This window comes from Condylostylus longicornis, unplaced genomic scaffold (genome assembly GCF_029603195.1).
Source record: "Condylostylus longicornis isolate FDR11 unplaced genomic scaffold, ASM2960319v2 ptg000493l, whole genome shotgun sequence".
In the NCBI taxonomy this organism is placed as follows: Eukaryota; Metazoa; Arthropoda; class Insecta; order Diptera; family Dolichopodidae; genus Condylostylus; species Condylostylus longicornis.
In genome coordinates, this window is record NW_026578451.1 from 11,392 (window position 1) to 19,629 (window position 8,238).

The 8,238-nt window shown below is 43.1% G+C and overlaps 3 protein-coding genes across 3 annotated transcripts; 1 reads left to right on the forward strand and 2 right to left on the reverse strand.

Annotated features, from left to right (window-relative positions):
• Positions 1 to 1,040: 1,040 nt before the first annotated feature.
• On the reverse strand, positions 1,041 to 2,726 carry LOC129617313 (uncharacterized). Its single transcript, XM_055532625.1, is given in 8 exon segments — positions 1,041 to 1,315; positions 1,372 to 1,543; positions 1,546 to 1,629; positions 1,631 to 1,642; positions 1,722 to 1,968; positions 2,020 to 2,222; positions 2,355 to 2,656; positions 2,714 to 2,726. Coding segments are annotated over 8 exon segments (1,308 nt in total).
• A 377-nt stretch (positions 2,727 to 3,103) lies between these two features.
• On the forward strand, positions 3,104 to 4,478 carry LOC129617314 (rRNA 2'-O-methyltransferase fibrillarin-like). The gene is made up of 6 exons (XM_055532626.1): positions 3,104 to 3,239; positions 3,298 to 3,365; positions 3,416 to 3,715; positions 3,850 to 3,971; positions 4,082 to 4,334; positions 4,443 to 4,478. Exons 1-6 carry the CDS (start codon positions 3,104 to 3,106, stop codon positions 4,476 to 4,478), a joined length of 915 nt encoding a protein of 304 aa, XP_055388601.1.
• Positions 4,479 to 4,792: 314 nt separating this feature from the next.
• Positions 4,793 to 5,706, reverse strand: LOC129617315 (uncharacterized; the record flags this gene model as incomplete). The annotated part of the gene is made up of 1 exon (XM_055532627.1): positions 4,793 to 5,706. A coding segment is annotated over one exon (914 nt), but the record flags the coding sequence as incomplete, so codon positions are not given.
• Positions 5,707 to 8,238: the final 2,532 nt, after the last annotated feature.

Consider the following 8,238-nt stretch of genomic DNA (forward strand, 5'->3'; position numbering starts at 1 on the left):
CTTTCTGGTCTTTCATCGCGACGTCTTTCACGTTGACGCTCGTGCCAGAATTTGGGGATCGAACATTTTTCATTGCAGCGTTGTTGTCATTAAAGCATCCCAAACTGATCGTTCTTTTTGGGACATGCGCTGCGCTGATTACTCAGAGTGTCTTCTCCACATGTGTGGAGCAACTGTAAGAGATTCACTTTTTTGATCGGACTATTGACGTTTCTTAGGCTCCATATGCTTCCCCCTACTGCAACGACAAACATTTTAATGGCTCTTCCCTTGGATGATTATGCAGCTGCAGTCCTGTTATTTGTTTTTGGAATGATTCATTTGCGCGCGGCCTGCTCTCCTGATGAAGAAGATACATCGTCCTGCGCGTCTCATTCTGTTCGGAGAAACCAGACCTCGAAATCCCAACAGAGATTCGCGTCTTGGATGATTCCTACGTCAAATTATCTGCAGGTGACAATGAAGAGAGCACTTCAGAAGAAGAAGGTCTCACACCTGAAATCGTTCCAAAATCAATCCGCACCTGCAGTGAACTCTCAACTCATCTAGTCACTCAAACAGCTGATCCTTATCTCTCTATCGGTAAAACTTGATCACTCCGTACTTCTCTGAATCTGATGCTCAGGTGAAGATCTTGACAATCGCCGACGTGCCTCCAGTTTAATGCCACATCACAAAAACAAAGAGCTGCGTGAAGCTGAAAAGGCAACGATGGCTGTGGAAGTAGGGAATGGCCTTGCATCAATATGCATTCAATTGATGCAAGATCCAAGTTCGTCGAATATCGCTCTGATTCTTTTGTTTCTCTTATAGTTGAGGCGTCTAGGTCCCCCCGAAAACATTTGAAATTCTAAAGGAAACGTTTGCTGATCTTGGAGACAAACTGTTATTTGTTGGAATCAAAATCTAATTCTCCAACAATTATTAGCATCCAATCGATTTGTTCATAAACGTTAAAAAGATTCAACAACTAAAAATTGAAACAGAGATGACGCCATTAACAAAAGGCATTGAACATATTCACAAGATTTTTCGCAACACTAGTTTCCTTTTCGATAACACGCCGAGTGAAGCTCAGTAGGAATTTTTAATTCAGGATGAAATCGTTGTGCCTCTTTCAAGAAGGTGTAGCGCAATTCAGACTCACTCATATCCTTCCAATCATCAAAGGGAAGCCGCGTTGCATCTGTCGCTTTTTTCTCGTTTTCTTTTTGACGCACATCCTTGAAAAATGAGCTTTCAAGCGCTTCGTTCACTGTTATTCGCTTCCTTGGGTCGAACGTCAACATTTTCTTCAACAAATCAACCGCTTCCACTGAAGCAGCGTGTTTGAGAAATCAAGAACTCACATCTATTCAAATCAAGACTCACCAGATGATCCCGGAAATCTCTTCTTAAGATCAAGTGCTTCTCTCTTTGGAAACAAGTTAACATATTTTTTGGCATCTTGCTTCCCAAGTGCTTCAATATCTTCAGCAGAGGGACTTCCAATGACGTCGAAAATAACGCTTAATTGATCTCGATTCCCTTTACTGAACCACTTGGATTATAATCACTCTGATGACGATCAGGTGATAAAGGAAAGCACGAACTTCCCGGGAACAATGGGCTTCGGTCAAGATGTTGTTTAAACGTTTTCCTTCTGGAAAATAAAAAGAATTGTTGAAAAGAAAGTGGGGAAAAATTTCTCTCCGCAGCAACTTCGAAAGCGTTGATCTTACAATCATCCCCATCAACTCTGCGAAAATGCATCCAACCGACCAAACATCAATAGATTCTGTGTAATCGTCTTGCAATAGAATCAGCTCGGGAGCGCGATACCAACGTGTTACAACGTGACTTGTCAGTTGCTTCTTCTTCAAGCGATTGTGAAGGACTCCTGCGTAAGCCTCTTCGTCATCTCCATCATTCAGAGCGAGTTGTCCCACTTCCTTGGGACTTTCCACAGTACGAGCCAATCCGAAATCACTGAGAGCAGGAAGACAAACTTCGTCGGTGAATAAAAAGAGGAGTATTCACCAAATTTTGACACAGCAATCGTGATTGACGAGACAATTCGCTGGCTTGAGATCCCGATGATAAATTCCACAGGAATGAATGTATTGAACACCAACAAGAAGATTATATAACAACATCTTCACATGCAACTCTGTAAGATGGACGGGAGTTTTCATCAATTTTTTCAGATCTGAATCTGCCAATTCTAGAATCAAATAAAGCTCCTGGAAGAAAACATGAAATTTCAGAATAAACATCATTGATCAATTGGTCATGACAGTCATGCATCTTGACAACAATCATCGACAACAATAGACATGATTGAAGATAATCGACCATATCAACTTCTAGTTTACCTCAAATTTCGCAGGATCGCCAGGAATCACAACATCTACTAATTGAACAACATTTCCATGAAACAACCTGCTCAATAGAGCAATTTCACGAAGTATACGTTTGCAGTCGATTAATTCTTCGAACGCGCGTGGGATTTTCTTTACTGCGACTTTTTTTTTAGTCACTGAATCAAATGCTTCACAGACGTGTCCATAAGACCCAACACCAAGCAAGGTGCGAATCTCGTACCTGGCTGGAAGATTCCAATTGGAATAAGGACGCGGGATTGACGCAGTGGACGTCGTTATTTTTCTGCCCTTAGCTGTTAAAAACGAAAAACCGGGTCACTCGTCGAATGTTGGTTACGTTGTGGACATACCGTCTAGTGACATTCTGACAACTTAAAAAAATGGATTTGAAGAGGTTTGAATGGAGGATCAGACAAACAAACTGTGCCTCGAGAAAGCTTTTTGCAATATATTAAAGACTCAATAAATGAGACAGGGCGTCAGGTGCATGCAAAACGTGAGACATGTCTTATCAAGTTCAGAGAACTTCTCAACGAAACAGGAACGTGCCACGAAATCAGATTTCGACAAAATCTTTTCGTGACGAGGAATTTTTGAATAACAAATAAAATACCTGGCACGAGACACTTATTGGACCTATTTGCCTGACCCAGCTGGGACCTTGACAGGTCACACATAATTGACGTTTGGTGGAACGTCAAGAATTCTTAACAGAGTTTGATTCTACGGGAATCCAGAACATGCGAGGAGGCCCGCCAAGCCGTGGAGGTCGAGGTGGAGCTCCCAGAGGGGGAGGAGCGTCCAGAGGTGGTCGAGGAGCACGAGGCGGTGGAGGGTTTGGAAGGGGAGGAGCCCCAAAGGGAATCGGAAGAGGAGGTAGACATAATTGGGACAATTCTTAGAAGGAAACGTTGATTTTTGTTTTCTTTTCAAGGGGCTAGAGGTGGAAGAGGAGGCGGTGGACGTGGTGGAAGAGGAGGCGGACCAGGCGGTCCACCGAAGGTATCCGTTGTCACTTTTCACTTGAAAATACTCATTTGGGACTCGTTTAGGTCGTCGTGACTCCTCATCGTCATGAAGGTGTTTTCACAGCTCGTGGTGGTAAAGTTGACTCTCTGGTCACCAAAAATATGGTCGTGGGCGAAAGTGTTTACGGCGAGAAACGCTTGGAAATTGTTGACGAAGCGGGGGAAAAGATTGAATACCGAATTTGGAATCCGTTCAGATCTAAACTAGGAGCTACAATTCTTGGTGGTGTCAAGAATATGCCTATTAAGCCTGGAGCCAAAGTCTTGTACTTAGGAGCAGCAAATGGAACAACCGTTTCTCATGTTTCTGACATGGTTGGCCCAGTAAGTGGCTTGATCCTCGATAAGTGTTGACGTTTTTTCTTCTCTCATCTTATTCGTCGTCACCTGTTATCTCATTTATCTATTTTGATGAATGGAACATTTCTCTATTTTGAATATCCACTGTTTTTTTCTAGGATGGTATGGTGTATGCAGTTGAGTTCTCGCACCGTTCTGGGAGAGATTTAACAAACATGGCCAAAAAAAGATCAAATATCGTCCCCATTGTTGAAGACGCCCGGCAGCCGCTCAAATATAGGTGAGAGATAACTTCAGCGTCACAATCATCTTCAGAGAGTGCCGTCAATGAATTGATGTATTCAGCGTTCCTATTCATTTTTTGGTTAATCCTGTTGTTTGTTTCGTTAGGATGCTCGTCGGAATGGTGGATGCAATTTTCTCAGATGTGGCGCAACCCGATCAATCGCGTATTGTTGGTCTCAATGCTCATCACTTTTTGAAGAATGGTGGATGGGTTGTTATCTCGATTAAAGCAAATTGTGTTGATTCAACAGCAAAACCAGAAGTCGTTTATGCGGCTGAAATTCAAGTTTTACGGGAACTAGGATGCAAACCAAAGGAGCAGCTGACGTTAGAACCTTACCATCGAGATCATGCAGTTGTAAGTGGTGCACTGGTGATGCTCCATAGATCCATCTCGTGGACTTCATAGACCTATGAGTGATGAGGCTTGATGACTTCACTTTCATGGATCTCCATGTCACTTCAGGTCATCGGACAATATCGTGCGAAAAAATCTTCGTAATCCAGTTTCGACGAAAGGTTTCGTTGGATTTGCTTTTATCGTTATTTTCACCCTCTTCCTACTTAATGATGAGGGAGGGAGAAGGCCATTTGTAGACTTTTTTGCTATTTCTGTTTTTCGCTCTTTCATGTCCCGCATTCCCAAACTCCTTCTTCGAGCAACTGTAGAAATGGAGGATTATGAATCACTGGTGAATTTTGCTCGAATAAGAGGTTCCACAACTTTGCGACTTCCAGCAAGATTTCCCTGATCGATCACTCCAATCAACACGATGCAACATGATTGAACAAACCTGTTTATAAAGATGGTATTGATTATTGAACAGCGTGTTCAACGTGTCTGGCAAATCTATGGGTTGTAGTTGCAAAAAATCTATTGAGAGTATCGACAAATGAAAGCCTGACGGAAAAGAATAGGGCCGTTGTTTCCAACTCCATACCTGCACCGAGAGGGTCGGCTATCGCCATAAATCGTTCCATCTCTCCATTTGAATCAGGAGAACAACTCATCAAAATTCCAAATTGTGCCTGATGTTGTTGCATCAATGATTGAACCGCAGAATGGAAACTGAGAGGATCAAACAATTCCATCAACTCCTTCAGTGGAATTGTCATTGAGCTGTAAATAATCGTCGTTTCCTGTAATTCTTTGTTTCCCAAATCCGAATTGTCAATCCTCTTGTATTTGTATATCTTCATATCCATGGCCAACATTCCATCCATTCCCATAGATTGATGAAGAGAACGATTACTCTTTAAGGCTTCAAACTCCCCCATCACAGATTCCAAGTTAACCTGAAGCTCTTCACGGTCTTCTATTCTCTCTTTTAGCCAATTGAACATCGCGATATCTTCTAATCCCCATCGAATGTTTCGAAAAGATTCCTTTAGACCAATTGTGTCCCGTATTATTGTACTCAGAAGCAACCAGTGAACGTCGGAACTCATCGTGTCATTCCCGATAGTTTCATTGTCGATCAATTCTTTCCACAATCGCGTAATCATCGTTGCGCAACTTCCTATTTTGGGACCTTCAATCCATCGAAGTCGTTCGCCCCTCCATCCTTCTGGACTCGTCAACACAAGATTGTCGTCGGCATCAGATTGTATCATTGACTCGAATGTATCGACATGATGATCTACGATTGAATGGATCCTTTTCCCAGAACAACCAAAGGGAAGATCATTATGATCCACAAGAGCAATCCACGGAGAGTCGGGATAGTCCACTGAGAAACAATCATTAAAAAACAAAATATTTTCAAGACCATTTCCGACTAGCGGTGAATTAGATTCATCTACAAGGTATCGCCTCAAGAGATGTTGCGATTCTATCCGAAGCTTGAACTGATCTTTTGGAATATTGATGACTGGAATTATAAACTGATTGCTTCCATGGAGTTCAGACAACAAATATGCCCAACATAGAGACGAGCAAGACGGAATCCAAATCCGCGCTTTGGTTTCCTAAAACTATCCCATCAACAAAATCCCCCCGTGCAAGTCGTTGGTGGGACAGTGAAAGATACCTCAGCAATGCCATTCGTCTTGGCAGAACTGAGGACCTGGACCTCAAGACGAACGAATTGCGGTGTCTGTGTCGAGTGAAAAACCGAGGAAAACAGGCGTGAGACTATCTAACACGATCGGTCTAACACCTCCCCTCAACAGGGCAGACTAACGACTCAGTGAGTCTGAGCCGTTGATGACGTGGACCTGAAAGGGCTTTGAAGTCCACAAGTTGATGGAACAGAGAGAACTTTGAACGTGGCGGATTTGACGTCTTCACGCATTTTCTTGTGGTATTGATGTGGATATATTTCTCTGCGATTGCATGGGATTTGTAGCGATGGCTGCGTGATACAGTGGAGTGAGATCGGAGATGGATTGAAGGACTCGAAGACGCCACAGTTTATGCCAAAGGACAAAAGAACCAGATGTCGCGAGTCAAGACCGCAGTCAGAAGTCGATTCCAGCAACTTGGCAGAAACATTGAACGCCAAATTTTGTATCGTACTATGTTACCATGAACGTCTTTGTTTTAAACGCTTGGAATTCGCAATTTAAGGCTTCAATCCAGTGCGCTCCTCACCGGTGGTAGCCTGTTTGAAGGACAAAAGTGAAAGAAGAGTCCAACGGTTTATACTTACAACAATACAATCTAGAGATCATGCACGTCAGTGGTTGATACAATCTCATTGTCGGCTGGCTGAGTTGGAGGGTCGACGATCCAGACGCGGATCGCGACATCGAGGGCATCGCGATTCCCGCCTTTCCCACTCCCACCAAGTTTTCGCTGTCGTAAAAAATACACCAGATTGAAAAGAGTCTGAAAAATGACCAAAATATAAATAAAACAGAAGAGCTGACGGTAGCGGGAGTGTCAATTTTGGGGGGTGCAAAAAAAACAGGTGAAGAAACCATCGGGACTGGCCAGGAGCGAGAACAGTTCTTGTTTTTCTCGTTCCAACAGAAGGCACGCAAAGAACCCATGCTTTATCGACGCCTTTGCCGGCCTCACATTCTTCCCTTTCCATCAAGACGAAAAAGAACTAGGCTCCTTTTCTGCGCATCCGGTGGACTTCTTTCTGTGTTTTCGAAAGCATAAGAACGGAAATTCAACCGTTAGTCCCAGAGCTGGACGACGACATCAGCAATAAAGTAAAACTCAAAATCTTATTTTGCTTGGAATTTGCTGTTCGTAGGAGGCATTCAGGAAGCTTCTCGAGAAAAAACCTGTAACCGTCTACCAGCTGTTCGATAAATGGGTAGAATTTGTATGTAGTGATGCGTTGATTGATGGTGTGACATCTTTGTCATTTTCAGCTCGAGGACAACCACCAAAATGTTTTGTTCAGACCTAACATTTTTAGGAATTATTTCGATGAAGTGAGGTTATCGTCTGTAGGGTGCAAAACCGACTTGCGCTCTTCTCGTATCGGAAGTGGTGATGAACGAGATGAGAGACGCTTCTGGGGAACGGCTCCTGAGACGTGAGGGTGAAAGAAGGATAACGCCATCAGAGGCTGTCAATTATTCGTACACAATCGAGGTTGTACGAATTGGAAAAATAATCAATAATTGGTTTCTTTCATTATAATACGACGCGCCTTGGGTTTCGGAATTCATTTTAGAAATCGCTTCAGAAGAAAAGAATCCGATCGAGAAGCGAAATATTCTTGAGGTTCGCTTTCGGAGAGAATCCCCGCTTCACTTATCTGGTGTATTTTTGTAGCAGTCAAACCGCTCTCTCTATCGAGCAATGTTGGAAGGGGAGCCAGCCAGTCGAAGATGTGAAGCGAAAAACCCCACGAAACTGAGCGCGATGGTCTTGCGGAAGTACTTCGTCTTTCTATTTCCTGAACTGGAGCGCAAATGGGATATCAGGACCTCAACGGAACGCATTTCGGACGCAAATAAAGACTTCTTGTGCAAATTTCTGATCGACTTTCTATTCCCTAAATACAGGTACCACGATAAATGTTGGTGAGACCTCTATCAATAGACCTTTCATTCTCTGTGCAGGCCCGAGAGTCCGAATGGATTCCTTTTCAAGGTGAGAAAGATTCTGCATTTGGGTTTCGATGTTCTGTTGTCTCGTAGCACCTTCTGCTGAACCATGTAGGCTCTCCGCTAGCAATCGTGTCCGAATTTAATTGATTTCTAAGCCTCTCACTGTATATTCTATTTTTTATTCTATGTTCTGTTTGTAGATTCGGTCGAAAAAAGAAGGAATTCAAAAGGGTAATGTCCTCAAGACT

What these genes read in the sequence shown, in the direction of transcription:
- LOC129617314 (XM_055532626.1), top strand. Translation starts at nt 3,104, where the DNA reads ATGCGAGGAGGCCCGCCAAGCCGTGGAGGTCGAGGTGGAGCTCCCAGA. An exon ending in TTTCTGACATGGTTGGCCCA is followed by an intron (nt 3,716 to 3,849) that starts GTAAGTGGCTTG and finishes GTTTTTTTCTAG; the next exon opens with GATGGTATGGTGTATGCAGT. An exon ending in CGGCAGCCGCTCAAATATAG is followed by an intron (nt 3,972 to 4,081) that starts GTGAGAGATAAC and finishes TTGTTTCGTTAG; the next exon opens with GATGCTCGTCGGAATGGTGG.